Source organism: Palaemon carinicauda, chromosome 41, assembly GCF_036898095.1.
Source record: "Palaemon carinicauda isolate YSFRI2023 chromosome 41, ASM3689809v2, whole genome shotgun sequence".
In the NCBI taxonomy this organism is placed as follows: Eukaryota; Metazoa; Arthropoda; class Malacostraca; order Decapoda; family Palaemonidae; genus Palaemon; species Palaemon carinicauda.
Window position 1 is genome coordinate 6,927,302 of NC_090765.1, and position 23,267 is coordinate 6,950,568.

At 33.8% G+C, this 23,267-nt stretch overlaps 1 protein-coding gene across 20 annotated transcripts in view; it reads left to right on the forward strand.

The window, feature by feature from the left end:
* The window catches only part of LOC137632549 (mucin-2-like), a 344,115-nt gene extending 321,103 nt beyond the window's left edge, over positions 1-23,012 (forward strand). For 4 of the 20 annotated variants that reach the window (XM_068364521.1, XM_068364523.1, XM_068364522.1 and 1 more), the window contains 10 exons: positions 1-2,770; positions 3,294-3,356; positions 5,165-5,271; positions 5,655-6,191; positions 6,422-6,505; positions 7,315-7,470; positions 11,340-11,450; positions 14,908-15,027; positions 17,731-21,676; positions 21,895-23,012. The exon at positions 1-2,770 is cut by the window's left edge and continues 770 nt beyond it. In XM_068364521.1, the coding sequence (XP_068220622.1) occupies positions 1-2,770; positions 3,294-3,356; positions 5,165-5,271; positions 5,655-6,191; positions 6,422-6,505; positions 7,315-7,470; positions 11,340-11,450; positions 14,908-15,027; positions 17,731-18,905 (5,123 nt within the window). In that variant the 3' untranslated portion in view covers positions 18,906-21,676; positions 21,895-23,012. Of the gene's footprint in view, positions 2,771-3,293; positions 3,357-5,164; positions 5,272-5,654; positions 6,192-6,421; positions 6,506-7,182; positions 7,471-11,339; positions 11,451-14,907; positions 15,028-17,730; positions 21,677-21,894 lie in introns of all 20 variants that reach the window. The other 16 variants (XM_068364538.1, XM_068364526.1, XM_068364525.1 and 13 more) reach the window with 16 other exon arrangements.
* The last annotated feature ends 255 nt before the right edge of the window (positions 23,013-23,267 follow it).

Sequence of the window (23,267 nt, forward strand, 5' to 3'; positions counted from 1 at the left end):
GTACACCAATACAAGATATAATTCTCGGATATCCGGAGACTGATAATTCCAGGCCAGCAGATCCTATTCTCAGCTCTTCACATGACCTTCCACAAGAGCTAATTCTCATGCCAAATGAGGTTTCTTGTAAAAATGATTTTTCCTCTCCCGAAAATTCTCTTGATAAGATATCTCCCCAGAAAGAGAATTTATTATCATCTGATTCCCAGTCATCATTTACTGAATCTTCTCCCAATTTAGATGAGGCATATGAACTTATACCAGAAATACAACCCTCCAAGAGGATAAAATCCCCTTCCATAAACCACGAACCATCTCCAATATATCTTGAAGAGCATACTCCTATTACTCCATTAGCAACAAAATCATCCCCTGCAGAAGAACTTGCGCTATTGAGAGAGATACCAAGGAAAGAACCCACACCATTCAGTAGAGAAACTACCCCAACTAAACAAGTAGGAGTTAAAGAACTTACTCCTGTTAAGCAAGTTTATATTAAAGAAACTACTCCAGTTAAACAAGCACCTGTTAAAGAACCTACTCCGGAAATGATACCTCTTGTTAAAGAACTTACTCCGGTTAAGCTCGTTCCTGTTAAGGAACCTGCTTCATTTAATCCAGCTCCTTTCAAAGAACCTACTCCAGAGAAGCTAGTTTTTGAAAAAGAACTTACTCCAATTAAGAATGTTCCTGTTAAAGAACCTACTCCAGTTCAGCAGGTTTCCATCAAAGAACCTGTTCCAGTTCAGCTGGCTCCTATTAAAGAGCCCATGGCAGTTCAGCAGGTTCCTATTGAAGAACTTGATCCAGGTCATCAGGTTACTGTTAAAGATTCTACTCCAATTAGGCAGATTCTTTTTGATAAACCTGTAATTAAGCAGGCCCCAATCAAAGAACAATATTTTCCCCCAAAATCAGAGTTAAATGACCTTTCAGCAATAAAACATGTTCCTACAAGGCAGGCTGGTGTTGATGAATATGTAGACAATGAGGTGCCTGTTATTTTCTCTCCAATACCTGTGAAGGAAATGCCTTTGAAAGAACCAACTCCAGTGAGACAGATATCCCGAGAACCAACACCTGTCCGTCAAGCCATATTAGAACAGCCCATATTTAAAGACACTGCTCCAATGTTTCCTTTTTCTGTAAGGCCGAATGCTCCTTCAAGACCAACACCAACTCAACCACTCACTGGATTTGGGAATTCTGTACCGAGGCAAGTTCCTGCTCAAGTTGCTGGCCTAAAACGGCAATCATCTTTACCTGAACCACCATTCATACCCAATATACCCTTAGAACCACCCCCTTTTATTACACAGATGCCAGATATGCAATTAAATCAGTCATCAGTCCCAAAACCAAATCTCTCAAAGCAGAATTCACTGTCACAACCTTTGCCTATTAAACCAATTCCGATTAGAACAAATAATGAAATGGATGTTAACAGAGCACGTGTCAAAGGAAAGTCACCTCCACCAGCTTTAACATTAGCTACAGCAGTAAATTCTGCTTCTGCTGCTGCAAAAGGAACACATGTAGTTTCCCAATCTTCGCTTCCTACCAAACCATCTTCACAAGTTTCAACTCCAAACAAACATTTGGGAGCTTCAAATGATGTACCACCTCATGCAGAAGAGGAAATATCCAACTCTGGTCCTATGTCTCCTTCTGGTGAACGAAGCCCTCGTAGAAGCCCAACCACAGGATTGCACAGAGCTCCACTACCTTGGATGTGTGGACACTTGAGAGAACCCTCTCCTCCACCATTGTTTGTTCAACGTGCTCAGCAGACATCTAATAGATTCCAACCTCATAATCGCTTCATTCGGCAATCATCACTCGGACCAGAGAGTTCAACAGAGACTTTTCCTCGTGCTGGAACCATGACGCAGCCAAATACTCGACATCAACCAGTTTTTCAGAGACAGCAGTCTTTGCCACCTCCTCAAAAACCCCAACAACAACAACAACAGTCACAAGCATTGCCTGCTAGAATACAGCAGCAGTACAGGCCCCAGCAGCCTCAAATGCAAAACCAACCCCACCTAGTACAGACACAGCAACCTCCACTTCAACCACAGTCCCAGGTACAGTATCAACCAAGGCCTATTCAGACACAGCAACCCAAACTCCAGCCACAAACCCAGGTTCGACAGCCACACACATTTGAGTCTCAAACTCAGCAACCCCACTCCAACCATATACAGTCTCAGCCAAAATCCCATCCTATCCGGATTCAGCATCAAGGGTATTTAAATCAGCAACCTCGTGTTATTCCAGTTCAAGTCCAGCAATCACAGCAACCTAAGCAAAAGCCAAAGGAACGAATAATTCCTATTATGATTGAAAGTGATTCTCCTCCTAGAGAGATTCCTCCCGCACCAAATCACACAGCTTCTTCTTCAACAACATTTAATACAAATGCATCGGCAAATGAACGCTTCATTCCAATTCGCATAGAAGGGAGTGCTGCTACAAACAATGCTCAACATACTTTTCAGCAACCTTTGCCATACCTAAACCAGCAACAACAGCAACAGAATCTTCCTCATCCTCGGCCTAGCTGGAATAGTTCCTCGGGGACAGCTTTTAAAAATCCCATCAATACTTTGAGTGGGAGTGGACAGAGTGGTGCCTTCCTTCCATATAACTCCCTCTCTTCCTCTTCTTCTGAAAATAGTTCGAACAACAACAACAACAACAGCAATCCTCTTGATGCTCTTCACCAGATGCAACAAAGTCTGGCTCAGCTCAACTCAGGCCTAGAAAAGTAAGTTTGTGTCTTTATATGTGTACACCTCTCCTCAGCCCTACTCCTGGGATCCTGTCAGATTACCTTCATAGCAAGACCTAAGAAATCACCTCGTCCCTCTTCGTCTTCAGTAGTCGAAACTCTTATGTACTCACATTTTCAGTTTCAACAAGTAACAAAATTGTTGTGTTAACTTGTGTATTTTTTTATAGTTATGGTGTCTGTGCAGATTCTTAATGTAACTGATTTAAACAATATTTTGTAACTCAGTATCTTTTTTAAAAAATTTACAAGACAATCAACTCCTAACTAGGTGTCTGTAACATCAAAAGCTGGGCCTTTTTGTAGTCAGGGTAGTAATTATGCTGCGTAAATATCACTAATTAGGAATTTTCTTCCAAGAAAGCAATGCCCTATTAACTTTGGCTCCTCCTCTCGTTTCCAACTAATACTGTGTTGAAATACAGTAATTTGTTTTATCCCACTCACATGGATCTACTTTCCCCAAGACTAAATGGAGATTTTATTATGCTTTTTGCAGTGCCTTCCCAAGATTCATACAGAAAAAAATGTCGGACACGATAACACCTCGGACTACCCCTAGGTATAGTAGAATATGGGGCTAGTGAACAGAAAATCTAAGCATTAGCCATTACAGTATACTCTACCTTCCTCTGGGAATGTTATTTGCGTGTTAATCTGCCAGAGTGTGTTTAAAATGCGCTGTCAGCCAATTCTGGATTCGTTCTATAGTACAGGTCTCCATTGGTCTGTATGACATCTAGCTTTGTAGTACTTTGCTAGGTCGTTGCATTTACTCTTGGTCAACATCTTCAGATTTGAAGCGAAAGTCAAATGGGTTATTTTGTCATTTTCTAAATTTCTAAACAGTTTTCTTTGCTTGAAGATTCTGAAGAGAGAAAATTTTACAATTATAATTCTCATGGAACTATTTGTATTATTTGCTATAGAACAAATCCCTTGTATGCGACTGATCTATGTGTGAAATCTACATTGAATCATATGATATAAAGGCAGCATGTACAGTATATGACCATTATGTAGATACACATTGTGTCTCTGCTGACACAAGTTCACTTATCTTTGGCAGCTCATTTTAAAATGAATTTGACTGCATACATCAATAATTGCCATTCCTTTCTCTAGATATGCAGTAAAGTAGTCACTGAATTAACCCACATGAATACAGAGTAGTAGGCTACTGTAATTTATAGGATATATAAAAAAAAAATATATTTGTATGTTTTTCATTGTTCCCTGTGATAGATATGTTTGAGATACTTTGATGTTTCGAAGTATACGTAAGTTAATGTAGTTTATGTACCGATAATATAGATTCTCTTAAGAAAATAACTAACACTAAGAACTTACATTTCAAAGAATACTCTAATGCATAAACTTATAAGAGTGTATTAATATACTTAGAGGATTATGTGTGATTTTGTGTAGTGTTCGAGCATAATACAATTTTAACTTTATTTTATCTATTATGTCTTCTGTAGTATTTTTTTATTCCTAATTATTTTATATTTTAGTTGCGCTGCTCTGTTGCAACTAATCTTTTGAAGGTAACTATGTAGTATATAAAAAGATGTATGTTTGTGCTACTATGCTTTTCTTTTTTTGGTAAAGTATGTGGTTTAATTTGATCTTTGTGCATTTCAAGTTATGTACTGAGAAATGCAAAAGGAATCTACTTCGTTGTAATGGTTGACTGCGAGTGCTGTCATTTTTGTTTTCTTATTTTTTCAACGATATGATTTTTGTAAATGATTGTACCTTTTGTGTGTTGGAACAGTTACAGGTAAACAACCTAACATTTTGATTTTAACCCCAGAACTTAAAGTGAAAATAAAGTAATTAAATGTTTTCAATTTATATTATGAATTGATAAGAATGGTATCTTTTAAGGTAATGCACAGTGGTTTTAAATTTCAGTATCTAATGCTGCTGTTAAGAAATATATATATATATATATATATATATATATATATATATATATATATATATATATATATATCAAAACTCAAAAGAGAATTACAGTACATTAACTTTACTGGTGGCTATTTTTGTTATTTACAGATTAATGATATCTTGTAGAATATCTTTGAATAGAAAATATAGTAATTAAAAAAAAAATCAAATGATATGTTCGATAAAATAGTAGCAATAGAAAGAACCTGAATTATTGAAATTTCTGTTGCAAATTATCGGTTTGAATGAAATTAAGTCCTAACTTACTGAATCTCCTTTATTATATATAGAGGCATTTGAGTAAAAATTTCAGTAAATATACCCTAACTTCTACTGTAGCTTGTGTGTCCAGTAAAACCAATAATCTAAACGAAAAAGCCACTACGTGTAAAATACTGATCATTATTTTGTTTGCAGTAACCAATACCCAAACCAGAATGGTGACCAAGCAGATATGGGCCCCCCTGTCCAATCTCGGTCTTTCAGAGTGCTGCAGAACGTTTTGGACCACCAAGACAATGCTGGTGAGTAAACAGTGGATTTCACAGAGTGGATGAGTATGCAAGAGAATGTGTTTGGTAGACCTGTATGCCATTACCAAGTGATCGCGCAATCTCTACGAGCTTTGCCTCACACGGATTTTAATGCTTTGAGGGCAAAGCAATTTTTCTTGATAGGATAAATAGCTGGAAAATGCTTTCAGAGTATGAATGAAAAATTGCATCGCTTGTTTATGATGTCATCTTTTTTTCTCAATTCTGGGTTGTTGGTTTTGAGAATTGGTGATGGTGTTCAAAGCTCAGTTTTCCTTTCATTCCAACCTATCCAATTTCCTTATTTCTCACTTTTAATCTGATCCATCCCAATTCCTTACCCGAGTAATCCAGTAACCTGACTGCCTTTCCAGATATCCCTACTTCAGGTTCACCAATGAAAGTGGAAGTTCCTCTCATCGCACCAAGACCTTACTCCTCTCAGCTAGGTGGAGTGAGAACCTTTGCATCAAGTCCTGGTCCAGTAAAGAGAGGGTCCTTATCCCAAAGCAATGGTCAAAGAGAGACTATTTCAAAGAATTTTAATGAGAAAAGAGGCTCATTTTCAGGGCAGGGTACAGTAAGTTCCCAAGGGCCAGTATCTCAGGGCAGAAATGAAAGGAACGGGACATTCCAACAGTCAGTTGGTGCCAAAAGAGGCTCCGTCCCCAACATAAGCAAAAATCAAGTTCCTTCTTACAGACCTAATGGATACCGAGGTTCTGTTGGAAATATCAGAAATGCCAGCAACCAGGAAAATAATTTGATAAACTCTGTTTCTGACACAGATGGATTAAAAATTATCCAACACAGTGTTGGAGGAGTTTCGAAAATCGTTCTAGGGCAGAATGGAGAAACAGAACCAGCAAGTCCAGATGCAAAAGAATTGCCAAATATTTTCAGAAATCAAGGTGAGAGCTTACCTTGTGTTTTAGCTTACTGTATTGGTAAGGTGGTGGGATTTCCCCGATAACGAACCATGATGATTACCAATAAAAATAGAAGTATCGCAATGGATGATCTTTTGATTGATTTTTTCTTTTCTATGTAACTGCTGTTTTGCATTTCTTAGAAACATAGTGTCTACTTTTATTTTGTTATAGCTTTTTATTATTTTTGTCTCTTTTTTTTCACTATGCAGTACGAATATCAGCTAATACTGATGAAGCCCGGGCAAGAGGTGGACACTTTCCTAAAGAGAATTTTAATTCAGGTCAAAAGATGGGTATGAGAATATATCACATACAGTTGGTCTGGTGAAGGGGAATTTTTAATAATAATTTACAGAGTTGAATTTAGTGATTGTCTATAGTAATCCATAATACAGTTATCAGTGAGTTTCTACAAATTTTACACTCTGTAGTTCATACTTGCTGTATGCTTGAGGTATAAAAGGTCCAACCCTAACACATTTTGGTAGTTGTTTGATGACATGAAGGATCATTTAGGACCTTTATGCTCTTGTTCCTTATGTAATGAACATGCCATTAATTTTGTAGAATTTACCAAACGTTTTTTAAACTCCACTTTTGATGTAGTAATTAAAATAGAAAAGTGGCACTCTTGGAGTGCTCTGGTAAGGGCAAGGTGCATGCAACTTAAGCTTCTTTTGGTAACTATCAATTGCTGATTTCTGGCTTTGTTAATCACTTTTGCTCTTCAGTCATTACTTTTTGGAGTTGCACTTTTAACCTAGTTGCATGAGCTTCGTATGATTCTTTCATGGATCTATGGTTATAAGTTGTTTAATTTTCTGGCTGCACAACTTCTGTTAAAATCTTATTATTGATATCTTCCTTCAGATTTGCTTTTATTCATTTTCTCTGCAGCTGCATTTCACTGCTTTGCTTTCGTTTGATTTCCTCTTCCTTTAACACTGTCCTACTCTAATGCAACCCTCAGGTTCAGATGATGAAATCACCCAATATATGCAACCGATTATCCCCCAAGCACAGGGTTCTGTGTCTGAAGTTGGGGACTACTCTCAGCAGCATATTTATAACCCAACTCAATACCAACCACAACAAATTTCAGAACAAGGCCTGTCGACGAGTCAAGCTCTTTCTGAAAACAAACCTCTGATGAGTAGCATTCAAAACGTTAAAATGCCCCAGGCCAAAGAAGCTCCCACTGCATCAAGATTTTTCCGTAGACTTCAGACGATAACTGACACTTTACCTGAAGGAGTTGGTAGGGGGCTAAAGTGTGACCTATGTTTGCTTGGTTGACCTGCACACACCTATTGATATTTGACCTTTCCACAGAGTTTCTGTACCTCACGAATTTTAGCTTAAATCCTTTGTCATTATGTATATTATACCCAGGAATGTTTGCTTCTCATTTCTATGTTGGTGTCCTTGTGATGGCTACAATCCTTACCTGCCTTTGAGTAATGCATTATTCAGTATTCGAGATTATGACTTTGTTCAATTGATCTAACTGTACTTCTCCCCCAGATAAAAAGCCTTTGAAGTTAGTTAAGATTTTCGACAAATGTTTACATTTTTGAAATACTGTGTTGAGAATTCTGGTTGACTGGGATATCAGTAGATTTTTAAAATAGGAAGTCTGTTTTTTCATTTTTAAAAGAAGTGAAAGTTCCTTCAAAACATAACCTGATACTTAGAAATCAAATTTTATTTCGGTTTTGATAGCTTTAATCTTTCAAGATAGCTAGCCAATACATTATATATATATATATATATATATATATATATATATATATATATATATATATATATATATATATATATGAGAGCACTGTTTTGCTTTAATTGCAGTAGGAAAGTTTGTAAGTAACATTTGGATGTATTTTACTGCTAAAGGAAATTCTGAAAATTACAGCAGAGAAGGGAGCAGAGGTTTTACTTTTCAATGAATCAGGTTTTTTTGTTTTATTATTATTATTTTGGGTTTATCAGATATTTATCGGGCTCATATTTCATCAATTTTGAATCATGTCTATTCAGTTAGTCTAGAGGTTTAACTGCATTATTTTACTGGTATCCATATACTGTATAAAGTAATATTTGCAAGTAAATTACAAATACGGATAAACAAAAATAGTAGATTTGTGTTTTGATGATTGTAGGATTTGGATGTTTGGATGTGAATATTAACTAAATTAGAATTATTCTTACAATATTTGTTGTGATTTCAACGCAGTATTTCGAACTAATGTGCTAATATGTGTGATCAGCTTTGCTAGAGGTGTTTGCACTGAATAAACCCAATGGGACTATAACTGGATTTTTTATTGTTTTAGTACAGTAAATGCAATTTTACTTGTGGGTGAAATCGAGTCTGTCATTGAATATATTATTGCTTTACAAGAATTACCAGTGAAGACAATGACTTGTTTGAGTAAATGAAGAAAACCTGAAGCATTTTCTGCACTTAAATATTATTTCGACATAATTAAGTAAAAAAGTGAAAATTGGAATCTCAAAGTTTTATCTTGTGCAATATGTCTGTCAATCTCTCGAAAGTAAACACTTTAATCTAAAAACTACTTTATAAGGCCAAAATACCCAACAGAAATAATCTAGATTATCGGACCAACAATTTTTGCAAATTATACTGGAATTATATAGTGATATTCTCAATTACTTGGAGTCCATGAACCTCAGCACTTGGCCATTGACAGAGAAGTCCCATCTCCATGAACCTCTGAGATTTTGATCTAATTTTATTCCCTTTTGCATTTAGCGCAGCTATTTTAGCTATAAATTGTAAATTAAACATATTTTATGATGTTTTTGATAATTGATACCATTCAGACTAGATTATACAAATGACCAAAAATAATCTGTTTGGGGATTCGAAGTTCCAGTTTAAGTACAGGCACTATTTTCATTCAGGATAATGAGTTTCATTTAATAATTTGTTGGATGAAGGAAGTTAAGGGTTACTAGATATGGAACATTATTATTTATAGATAATTAAAATCTTTAGATTAATTGAATGATGCAATGTTATAATGATATTAAATAGCAGAAAGGATACTATAGCTAGACAAGAAAGAGGAAAATAAGATTGCATTCACTTTCTCAATGCATTATGCAGTTTTGGAGCGGCAAGTCCCAGTGATAGGTTATGGTACACAAAATATTGTATGACTTCTGTAGCAGCCAAGAAGCCCTGAAGTTTTCAAATTTTATGGAAATGGAGAGATGTATATGGCTCGCCCATCCAAATCAGAAGTAATTCCTCAGTTAAGAGTACTTGAGCTGCATTTGACGCTATAGAAGTACTTAGCGAGCAGATCTTAGAAGTTTCCTCCTGTTAATACACTACCTTGGTTAAATACAACTTACGCAAGTTAGTTTGTGTATGGTCAAAGGGCTTAAGTTTTATCAATAACAACAGATTGACTTATTTGAGTCATCCATTGTTATTTCTGGAAGATAGGGAGAGTCCCCAAGGTTTCCATTTATATTACTGATTATTAGTATTATGTCTCTACAGATTTGAAGTAAGTTCCTATGAATGGATGTATTTTTAGCAAAACAAGCATCTCCCCAGGGTCATATGATGCTAATGTTTGGTCAGATTTTTTGAGGGCCTAGTAAATTCTAGCTGTAAGAACTAAAAAGTTAATTTCATGGTTGTGTCGTAAGGAGAATATTATCTTTTCAAACATTTGTTGTTAGACAGACCTTTTCAGTATTATTGAATGCCCCCCCCCCCCCCCAGCATTTATCATAATATCACTAAGCTAGTGAGGATCAGAGATGTGACCTCCATAAAGCTCCTTATAGAGTGTATCCCATAGAACTTAAAAGCAAACACATTGGAAATTAGAAACTCAGATGAAAGTAAGATTTGCTAATTTTGTATGGAAAAGAAAAAAATACATTGTAGGAATCATAGATCTATATGAGTTAGAAGTCAGTCAATATAATTATAAAACATTTAGTGAAGGTAATAGTATTTTAGGAAATAAAACGTACTGTTAGCTTAAACGTATAATATTTGGCATATTTTTTTTAATTTACAAAAGTCTTGATAATAAGAAAGTAAAGCATAATAAAAACTACCATAATGCATTGAGCGTATTAAAATGAAAACTTTCAAAACATGAATGGTAGAGGTAATAAGATAACAAATAATTTGATAAACAAAGTTAGTTATGATTATAAAGACCAGTTATGATGGTAAAACTGTACTTTGGAGTGACAATAATTCTGATAACAGGAATTTCCAAGTCTCCTGATATACTGTACTAAAATTCCGTTATTTATATTATTCATATTATTATTATCATAACTATTTTATGTCCTACGAGTTTAGCTTCTGTGGCCATTTAATATTTGCATGCAGTACTCATTGAAGAAAGTTGTTTTGTGTTTGTGGTGATGGAGCCGCTTCTGTACACATTTAGATGTTTACGTTTATATAAAAGCAAAGCTAATTTCTTTATTTATTATGTAAGCAAAATTAGCTCCTATCCTAAGACAAATATATCTTAAGGTGTTTCACACTACACAGCTTTATGAACAGGTGCTTCTTTAACATAGTTATGGTCACTTTCAATATTAGTTAAGCATTAGGTTAGCTTTAAAGCAGTGTTTTAGTTTAATGCAGCTAAAGTTAGTTGTAGTACTTATTATTTATTCTAGTCAAGCGCAGTACAGCGATAGTGTCACGTAGCGTGATACAGCCTTTGTAGTGAAGTTATCTAGGATAGTATATTAACATTTTAAAAGTATTTAAATCAAGCTTGCAACCATATAATTTAGTTTCTAGGAATGTAATACCAACTAAAATATCAAAACGTTCATGTAACCCACTTCTGTAAACAATAGCAAATAGTTCAGTTTGATTACAAATCAATGCATATAGTACAACAGTATATGATAAATTATCTGTTTTAACTATTACACTGTGTCAGCTGTAAACCTACATAAAATTATTCAGTGGATGCCATATAAGTAAGTTATTTTCAATATGCAGAATTTTTCCTTTTTTATGCATTCAAAATTGGTAGGAGTTTGCTCTTTAGAATGTCTTGCTTCACCCTCTTGTGTGTCATACTTACTGTAATCCCACCTCAACAGAACCTCAAGGGCCTATCCATATTCCAAGTATGAAGCATGCCCAACAGCCTAGCCAGTACCAGACTCAACCCCAACAGTTTCAACAGCAGCATGTTTACCAGCAACAGTCAGGTTTGTGTTGAGTTTATCCCTACATCATTCTCCTGCCACCTATTTTACATGTCTTGTGAACAGAGGCAAAACTGTAAAGCAAGTATTTGAGTACAGAAGTCGGTTTTTTTTTTTATGTCCCCCTTTCATTAGATTCTGGTTTGACATAACGTTATATATTCTATAAATATGAGTTTAAGGTATCTGTGTAAGAAGGGAAATATTTCAGTTACTGTTTTGCTTTAATATTTAGGTATATATATATATATATATATATATATATATATATATATATATATATATATATATATATATATATATGTGTATATATATATATATATATATATATATATATATGTATGTATATATGTATATGTATAAATATATATATATATATATATATATATATATATATATATATATATATATTAGCCACAACCCTAGTTGGAAAAGCAGGATTTTATAAGCCCAGGGACTTCAACAGGGAAAAATAGCCGAGTAAGGAAAGGAAACAAGGAAATAAATAAACTACAAGAGAAATGAAGAACAATTAAAAAGAGATATTTTAAGAACAGTAACAACACTGAATTAGATTTAAGTATTCTTTGAAAAAGAAGTGAATCTTGGCTTGTATAAGGATGATGTCTACTTGAGCTGCGAGAGAGTGGAATATCATCAGGCCTGGATACTAGTTTAGGAACAGTCGCAAAGATGTTGATGTCTCAAAGTATGGCCACAGATGAATTTATGCCTGGAATTACTAAGGCATGACTGGAGAACTTGAAACTTCAGGAATAGGAGCATCCAGTGAAGTAGGCAGCAATGCCAAACGAATTTTTTTTTTATTAAGTACTTCTGCTGTGTCCTAATGGTTAACAGCATTCTCCTTAAGAAAAGCGTAATCATTTGACACTGGCACCTTCACTCGACGTGCTATAGGAAGAGAAGCAGCCAGACATGCCACCATAAGTTGCTTATAGTCGAGCACACAGAAAAAATAAAACCTAATAATAGGTAGTGGACCTTGTAGACATGAAGTGAAAGAGACTAGAGGTGGGTTTGTCTGCGGATAGTGGGTGCTCATGATGTGCAACAAAATAGTCAACAGAAGTAGGCTGGGTTAAGCGCTCGGGAAACAGATGAAGCTGAAAAACTAAGTGGGATGTGAGTAAAGACTGGGCCAAGTTATATTCAACAGCCATTGATTCTTCACTATTATCTGGTAATGACAATTCAATTGTCAATCTGGAAATCACAAGAGACGGGATTAGAAGACACATCAGTAGAGGCAATGTTGAGTACATTTTTATACACCTTCCTGTACATAGTTGGACTGCTTGTTAATCAACTGAAAGTTCTAAGTCACAGGTAACCTGTAAGGTTTTGGTAAGTATTCTGGGGCATGATTATCAAAAGTCACATGACAAGTTACTTGTAGTGAACATGCTCATACAAAAATCAACATAACAAATCACTATTAGGTTGAAGAAATTAGTGCCTAAACATTCAAATTTAACTATAAGTAAATACCTAGAAAATATAACACTAGGTACCATCATGGACAGTAACAGGTTTACCTGGTACACTGAGCACAACAATACAACAAATATTAAAGAATTGTCTTACCCAGAGGTACTGCCATGACTGAAAACTCATTAATAGGCAAAGACTCATGGCAATTACAATGTCTAACTCCAAATATACTCAGTAATTTTACATATTACAAAGAATAACAGAGAAAATGCCAAGCTTGCCCCACTTATCTCTTTTCTGTAGTACAGGGAATAAAACGAAAAATAGGAAAGGGTTAGCTTGAAAAAGAACACACTCTTCAATACTACAAGGGCAATAAATCGTTAGTTAGTTAATGGATGACTAAGTGCAAACAAATAATGCTATTTATACAACTCACCCGTCTGAATTAAAAACAAAGTGAAAAGCCAAACTCTTGTTGATGAAAATATTAATATAATGTCTAGACAAAACCTTTGAATGCAAACAAAGAAAGTGCAAAGTACCCACTGAACTAAATTTGATTGCATAAATTTACATTTTATCCCAGTAATTGCAGAGCAAATAATTAATCTTATTGTTGAGAAAATTAATGTTGATACGTATTGTCGAAACAAACATCTAGGGAATAAGCGAAACAGTTATATGCAACAGTCCTGGCTTGTACATATCAGCGAATCCACGAGGAGCCTGAAATTGATTTTTTTCTTCTGCCTCAGGGGCAAAGGACTTTTGATACCAGTAATGCACGAGATCCTTAATAATGGATTTATACGTGAATAAAAGAATAATGATAAAACAATAGAAAGTACAAGAATTTGTTGGAGTAATTACCATTGTCTTTATTTGTAAGGTATACTTTTCATACATATTAGTTAACCAACAGGTTAGCATTTTTTCTTAAATTCTTTGCATGTTTGATTACTAGAGCTTGTCATTTTGGTTGACGCTAGCACAAGGAACATTAGCCATCAATGTTTACGTTACATGATCATTGATTGGGTTTGCAAGAATGAACCAGATGACCTTCCACTGTACTATTTACTTAAAAGTATTAGTTAATCAGAACCATTTAAAACCCAGTTCTTTATCAGTAGTTTAAATCTTTTTTCATAAGATGACACGACCTTTTTTTTTAAACAGTTCCGTTTTTCCTCAATCTTAAAACTTCTATCAGGTTCGTTTATCTTTTACCCAATTTGCTCTCTTTTTTTTATTCTGGAGCATTGCAGACCTCTGATTTCTTTCTAGATCAAAACACTGTATATATCACATGTATTTCTCCATTTATTTTGTTTTGAAAATTCTATTTACCTAGGTCAGATAAAATTTAAATATGTAGTTGAAAGGCCTGCTGGCCACAAAAAAAAAAAAAAGTTTAGTGTAATTTCTTATATCATGATTACCTACAATAAAGCAGATAAACTTTTACGTGCTTAAAATTTGCTATCAACTGTACTACTGAATATCTGAAAATATTTTTTTAAATTCAAGTTAATATTTTCATTAAATTTATCCCGGCTAGTTTTGTAACAGGTTTGATAAAAGCATGCAGTTCTGTTTGATTTTGACAATTCTCAAAAGTGCCATTTTGGACCACTTTATTATAGTGCTTAGACTCAATATTTTTATCAGCATTTACTTCAAGAAAACTAATTTTATTAAATGTTAGGCAAGAGAAGACCCTAAATAGGAATTTATTATCTTACGGATGTGTAGATTAATAATACTTATTTTTTTGGTAAATTTCTAGTTAATTTTGTACTTCTAGGCACTGCCCTCTAAATTGGTTTTATTGCAAGATTAGAATATTTTTGGGGGAATAAATATCCTTCAAGTGATCTTTTTCAATTTTAGGTTGATGTAGTTGAGAGTAAAGATTGTTTTAACCCCACGGATAACTTTTTTCTGTTAAAATTTTTCTCTGCTAACACTTTTCTGTTAACCTTTTATTTTCTGTTAATAGGTGTAAATAATGAAGCAGCCACAACAGAGCAAGCAGTTCCTGAGCCGAAGAAATACATGGGTGGCAATATTCCATCACGATCGTTCCGAATGCTTCAAGCCATGACTGGGTCTGATGATGGTAAGAGAGAACATTTCCCTCAGTCAGTAAATAGCTTGAAGCATTTATAATCTCTTTATGTTCTATCAGCCTTCAGTTAATTACATTTTGATTTATTACAAGTACAGTAATCTGGTAGCAAAGATATCATCATCTTCAAAAGAATTGAGACTGGAATACCTGTAGAAGGTATTGAAGCAAATTCTATTTTCAGAGGTTGCAAATTGGTTCTTAGTCATATGAAATTATTGTTATGGTTGTCAGACTTAACTTAGCATGACTAAATGTCTACGATCGTAATGTCGTTAAAGTGTCAGCCTCAAAATAAAGAGATTAATTGACTCTCTTTGAAGACTATATTTGTAGTCTAAACGTAGCATATAAGAGCAGTTTACATCTTCTTCCTTGATTGCTACTATCTGTATACACAACGGAAAGTATATTATAAAAATAGAAAGACAAATATAAAGAGCCTGTGTTGGATTTGATATCCTACTTCGATCTGAGCTGTAATCAAATTCTGAGAGAGAGAGAGAGAGAGAGAGAGAGAGAGAGAGAGAGAGAGAGAGAGAGAGAGAGAGAGAGAGAGAGAGACTGTCCATATTTGCAACCAATTGAGGAAGACAGGAAGTAATCTAATATATGTTTGAAGATATTTAGTTTTTTGCCAGTTACTGTTGAATAACTTTACTAGATAATATCTTGTGTAAAGATTCACAATAAAAGTTTTGTGAATACAAATATGGCTCGTGAATACAATGAAGGAATCCATGTATTTTACTAAGTAAATCTTATATTGATATGAAATCATTTGTGAAGACCTGATAAAGCTATGCTAAGTTAGCATGGCGTTGAATGAAATGATAAAGGATCTGTGCATTATTTTAAATTTCATAGAATATTATTCAGTGAAAAAATAGCTGTATCATGATTGTTTAAAATCTCAAACAGACTTAGGCTACTTTAAATTTAAAAGAAAAAAAAATTATTTTCATTTGATAATCTGGTCTTTGGAGTAGATCAGACTCAATTTCTGGCAAATCATGAAATAAGTTTTTTCTATATGTATATACTGTTTGTATATATATATGTATATATATATATATATATATATATATATATATATATATATATATATATATATATATATATATATATATGTACACACACACATATATATATATATATATATGTGTGTGTGTGTGTGTGTGTGTGTGTGTGTGTGTGTGTGTGTGTTCAAGTTGTATGCATAATAGGCACAGTTTACTATACTTTTTCTTTTAAGGGAATATCATTTGAAGATTATGTTGTTTGCTATCATTGTACACACTTTTCCATTTGCACTTTAATTTGAAAGCTTCTTAAATTTGGTGTTACCTTAAGTGCTACAGTAGACTTAGTACTTTTTATTTCCACGAAGGTTAAAGAATGCAATGGGAGATTGTAATCTATAGCCTGCCTTTGCCTGCAAGTCGAACCTGTTTTATTTTGTTGCCTTTTTTTTTATTTGGTTTTCCCCTATTTTGCTTGATGTTTATTTTAGTGAAACACTACATTTTCATTCATTTCTTCTTTTTATTTTTTGTCTAGTCTGCATTTTAGTCTTGATTCACATTTCATTTGCTTCTTAAATATTCTATTGGTCTAGAATGTTACTCCTAAAATTCCTTTTATTTGTAGAAAATTATATTCCAGTTTACCTATGTACTTGAAGGTAGAATTAAAGAACTTAGCTTTTATTTGCAAATTCTGATTATTGCAAACAAATTGAATTTTTTCTTAATTTTCGCATATTTTAAAGTAATACAGAATGTCATATTTCTATTATAAATTTCATTTTCTTTTCATTGTTTATACAGCTTTGGGATGATGAAATGTAGTAGAAAAGGCCCTTGCTATATTTTGTCATGAAAACAGAAACAGTTTAGTAAATCCAGTATTCCAAAATGTACAAAGTCAACTTTGCATGATTGGATTCTAGCAAAAAATAAGAATCATTGAGGGGATGCATGTTATGAGAAATCACAGTAAGGAAAAGTAAGTCTGTAATTAATTCAATGAATAGGACAATACCAGATAATTTTCATATAGGGTTATCATTTAGAACAACAAAAGTACATGTCTCTAAGTGACACCTTTCAATTAATGGTAATTTTAAATTTTAGATAAAATAATAGGTAATATAAATATTGAATATATTCGAATATACATATATGTGCTATAGAGAGTTAATATCTAAAAAGATCTGTGCATATCCTTACCTTTCAAAATCTGTCATCAATATGCTATCTTGACAACACATTTTGCGCCAACAATGTGTGGAGGTTTGGTTGTGTTTTAATATCATAAAAATCCTATTTTCACTTTCATATTACTTAGAATTAAGTGACAGATATGAAAGTGATTCATTTTTTTGCATAACATCAATTAACATCACTGCCTCTATTTACTGTACTGAAATAATCATTTGAATTTTCTTTAATCCTTAGCATTAAAATTTTTACACCAAAACTCAACAGCAATCAATCATATTTCTTATCATGAAACTCTAGATGGTGCGGAGATGTGTATGTTTGACTACAGTTTTGTAAGTTCACATCTTTTTTATGCTGTTTGTAGCTTGTATTTTTTCCATGTGGTATGGTTTGCTGGCTATGATACCCTACATGATTTTGCTTGGACTATGCTTTGATCAGCCTATTCTTGCATGTTCTTTGTTTCTAGCCACAGACGCCGGAGAACCCGCCAATACTTCTGAATCTTCCAGCCACCCTGATGATGATACACTGCATACAGCCAATCAAATCCCTTCACCAAACTGCAAATCCTCAATTCCTAATTCTCCCTCCTCTCTCACTTCTGCACACGACAATTCTTCTGACAGTGGAATATCCTCTCCTTCAAAAATTGGCTCTTACACAATTGGGAAAGATAGTAAGGTTTATCGGCATGTATCTCCCAAAGTCATCTTCAATGGCTCCAAGGATCGTGTTGTGAATTCAGCCCTCAGCAATTCGCGGGAACCATCATCGCCCACTTGGAAAACAGTGAATCCCCATCCTATTCCAACTACTGTACCAGTTAATAGGCCCTCGCAGGATTCTGCAAATCAGGATAGTCCAAGACTCATGAAAATCATTCAAGGAGAATCGGTTGCCCCAAACCCTCCAATTGAGTGTATCGAAAAAAGATACGAGGGTGGACACATTCCTTCTCGTGTTTTTAGACATTTGCAAGCTGAGTACTCTTCTGGTGACCCCAATGAGCTCCAAGAACCCATGTCACAATATGATTCAAAGACCCCTTCACCCTGTTATAATGGAAGTCCTATCCCACCAAGAGTATTAAAGTCCTTACAGAATACAAGTTTTGATTCAGATGTAACTGATGGCGATAATCCTTCAAGAGCATCGAGCTCTTTAGCTGAACTAGATGAATATTACCATAATGGAGTAGCCCGTACAGCTGTGACTAAAGATACAGTTTTAAAAGAGCTTACAGCTCAGTTTGACCATACTGGGGTGAGGAAAAAACCTAAGGCTGCCCCTGGGAGAGTTTTCCGTTACTTACAGTCTCAGTATGATACTCCAGAGGATTGTTTGGAGCAACAGAATTCCCAGACAGTAAAAGATACTCTAAAACCGGAGCCAGAAGATAACTCAGGATTTGGATTTAGGGGAGCCAAAGTTCCTTCCCCTTCATTCAAATTTTTGCAAAGTCAGTATAGCCAAGAGCAAGAGCAAGTAAATCCTAGTGAATCTGAACCTTCATACCCAGATACTCCAGAGTTAAAGGAAGAACCCCTTCCATACAGAGGCTGCCGTGTCCCTGGTCGTACTTTTAGGTCTCTTCAAGACAATGTTACAACACATCCTTCGGTTTTAAAACCAAGAAAGTAGAATGTCCAATGCGGTACATAGAATCCCCAGTTTTTACTATTGTATAGTTATTTATTTTACCTAGACCTTTACTTTGAACAAACCAAACGGTAGTTTTATCGCAAAAGTGATACAGTACATAAATATTATGCATGATGAAATAATTGTAAATGATTCTGTACATACTGCTCTATGCAGTGATAGATAATTTTAGATGTTAGGTACCACTATAAGGATTAGGTTTCTAAGATTTTTAGAATATTTTTGAAGCTGGTAACAGAAAACTAGAAAGTTTTCGAAGTAGTTCTAGAATCTAGATGGTTTATTAGGGGGGAAACATATGCCATGTTTTCATATTTAAATAATTATTACTTTGATATATCTATATCTCAATTTTTAGTATCATATTGCATGGTCCCATCATGGATGACAACCATGAACCTAGATTTTGACTCTAACGGTCATATTCGTTATCAAGATGCCTCTGCTCTTTTGAGGAGGTCTTTGCATTAACTTGAGGCTGTCTACAATCTTTACATCATTTTACATATCGTACCCTGTAATTAAACATTTTCTCTCAACAAAGGATTTATATATAAAAATGGGAGGATACAAAACTTTTAGGAATTTGACTAATCTTTTCGCAATAGATGGGTTGTAATACCTATGAAACGGGGACCTAAAATAACATAATAGGCTCATTATTCTCAGATATTCCTTATGATTATTCCTACCTTGTCTTTTAATTTCAATCACATGCACGTAAATTTCAGGACAACTGGTTACTGAAAATATTCTTCATTGAATACTGGGGCAACTGTACACAAATTACGACTACATATTCCATAAAAGCAGTTTTCAATAGCCTGTTCAGCAAGTGGTAAATCAGTGTAAAAGTCACTGGCATACTACAATTTGTAAAGCACCAAACATGATACAGTATGAGTGCAAGTAAGACTTATGCTGTTGCATTCATTCTGAAAAAAATTACTCAATAAAGATAACACAATCTTTAAGATAACCATCACAAATCAAAGAATAATTATATCATAAGATTATAAGTGAGGGTATATTACCAACCAAACAAATGATAAAAAGACTGGTTGAGGAAACAGTTTATACAACCCCCATACACTTCAGAGTAGTGACAAATTGAAATTGAATCTACGATAAGATCATTTATCAAAATTGTTTACATAATCGTAAAAATGAAAAATTTCCCACCTTGGAAATTAAGATAAGAAAATATAAGGAGAAATTATTGAGTAGTCCCATTGCTCATTTGGCTATGAAATATGCCAAGAATGGAAATGAATGTATAGCATGTCATACAGTCACCCCTTGTCTTATGCAGGTAATCATTATTTTGCTAATTGTTCCTTCTTGGTATAAACAAAATAAAAACTATTGTTTGTGGGGACGCTTCTCTTTCAAGTCTATAATTCATTTAATTCAACAATAGAAAACATATCCATACTCTTAAAAGATGGGACCTAGTTTATGAAGTACAGATAAATAAAGATTAATCAGAATTATTATGGAAATCATTTTTTTCTAGTTCTGTTGCTGACTTTACAGGAAAACTCATCTTCAGCTTTTTTGAGTTAACATCAGTGTTATGGAATTACAGTACAATAATAACTGCCCAAATTAACATGATGATGAAACTTTTTACTCATTTGATTAGCTTTAGCACTAGATTCCAATTCTGCATATACTTTTGTTCAATATGTGTTGGCAGGGTCTTCTGTAGACAAAACTAAGACAAACAAGGTACAGTATTTTGTACTAATTTCTTTTTCATTTCTATGTACATTATTACTATACAGCACTAATAATTATCTCTTATTTAATAACATTTCCTTATTTCATTCAATGAAATTTTGCTGAAAGCTGTCTTCTACATAGTTCATCAGACTATAAATAGATATATAGTTTGATGGTTATTTATTAAAGTTCAGATTGAAATCGTATTTAAACTGACCATTAAGTCATGCATACTGTTATCATTAATGAACATCAGATTAAAATATTAAATATGCAGAATTACTACTTAAGACAAGTTAAATCTTAAACATATTACGGTAAATTACCGTATCTCCGGTGTTGAATTGAAGTCCTTAACATCACTGTACACATTAGTATTAAAATTTAAACATGCATTATTGGCATCTTTATAAGCAATGGATTTATTCAATAATCCCCTACTTGGTATTAATGCCATTAGAAATAACTGCCAAATGTTTATGTCTGGATCTAATAATCAGGGTATTGATGTGCTTTGATCTCAGAGTTTGATTTCTAAATCTGTTGTACAGTAAGCCTGAGGCATAGAGCTACATAGTACAGAAGCTTTATATCAAATAACTATTGTTTCGATAAATACATATACGTTTTATTCTGACAACGATTTATGGCCTTTTGTCTGAATTTTCTAGCCTCTATACATTTCAATGAAAACTAATGAAGAAAATATTTTAGCTGACTTAGTCTTTTAAGAGAATGGAACCAAGTGGCTATGATTTTAGATAGTAGACAGCTTCAAAAAGTTTTCCATGGTATTTCTTTATTTAAAATAACTTAGAAGCCATTTTTACCAAGATGAATGGAATGATATGAAACTTAACTAGTAATGCAATAATCTAGAAGAAGAAAATTGCCGACAAAATAAACCTAAAATAAACTTACTCTTACCCTCTTCCATTTTTTGAAAGACGACATTTCAATCTGTCATCCTTCCTGTTATCTTTTCTGACTTGCTTGTGTTGAGGATTTGCTCATAATTTCCCCTAGTAAGTATCCTTTGAGTTAAGACCTTTTGATATCCTTTTTTTGTGTACATTAAATGCATGTCCTATCTAGTATGCAACTGCATAATTTTTGGGATTTTCATAGTTTGTCTTGAGGTGCATGGGTAGCCCTTTAAGTGGATCATGTTAACTTCTTTGCATCTGAAAACTGCATTGCTCTTGTTGAGACGATAATAAGTATCTTTTGTATTTTGTTGCAGTTCCTGGACCTGGCCAGAGTGACCTGTGAGGTGCTGCTTGGCGTATTCCCTAGAAGACCCTCAACAGCCTTTATTTTTTACATATATACAGAATAGTATACTTGCAAGTGATTCAAACATAACTCCATGTACTAATATTAGAGTAATGCAATCGATGCCTATCAGAGCTTTCAGTGTTTGAGCAACTAGCAATATACTAGCTTTTTTTGTAGCTAGCCTTATCAATCATTCTTCATAAAAATTCACTCTGTGAATAAATCTTAAGTACTTATGTTTTCCTTATACTCATTCTGTACCTTATGATACAGCGTTTTGTACTTAGTTGAAATCTGCGATTTGAACTGTATACACCCTGATTATACTTCATTTTCATATTGAATATGATAATGTGGTCTTCTTGTACGTGAATGTAATTTGGTAATTGTTTAGCAACTGCACAAACCATATCCTTGAAGACCTCTGCTTCAATACATGAGGGAACTGTCCCGTGAAATTGGTTACAAACGCTAGATTACAAATAGGATACAGTTTACATCAGAAAAGCTAATCATTCTAAATTATTCAAAACTAATGAATTTTGAAGAATGTTTCATTTTAAATCTGATTTAGCACTGTAATACTTCAAGACTGTTCTTTCAAGTAGGAGTAAAGAATTCAAGTAATATGGTTGGTAGAGTAAGTGTTATAGTATATACCAATTCATGATGTGATCTCTAGCTTAGTAGGGGCTTCAAGATGTAATTTATATATACTATGTATAATTCCTAAGATTAATGTAATCCCTAACATGAAATCAGTTTTGTTAAGAATGTGTGATAATTAATGAACTTGGAAAGTCTGCATATGAATCAAAGGCAGTGTTACCAGTGTACAGATTTCTCCAAATGAAATTGCAATATACTATGGAAACTTATTTTTGGGTAAATATTTCGTAAGAAGTTTTTTTTTATCTTAGTGTTCCACATAAAACTGTAGTGTACTAAGTACATTGTACTATGCATTGGAATGTTAGTTACAGCTTTTTGCAGGGTATACATTAACTAAACACTTGAATCAGAGATTTATATATTTGCCTCCATTTTGTATCTGGAATGAAACAAATAAAATTGCCTGGAAAAGGTATGTCTTTTAACCCTATGCGCTGCATGTTGAGTCCACTCGGACTCACCTTACATATTTTGTGTTTGATAAAATTCGTAATTTGTCGTTTTAGGTATATTATGTGAGTATCAAAGAACAAATAAGTAGTTTTTAAGCCTTTTTTGTGTATTTCAAATTTACAAGTTTTTTTTCAGAATTATTCTATCGTAAAATAATAACAGGTTGCACGAAATAATGAAAAAGATGAAATTCTCTGAAACAAAAACTTCTGT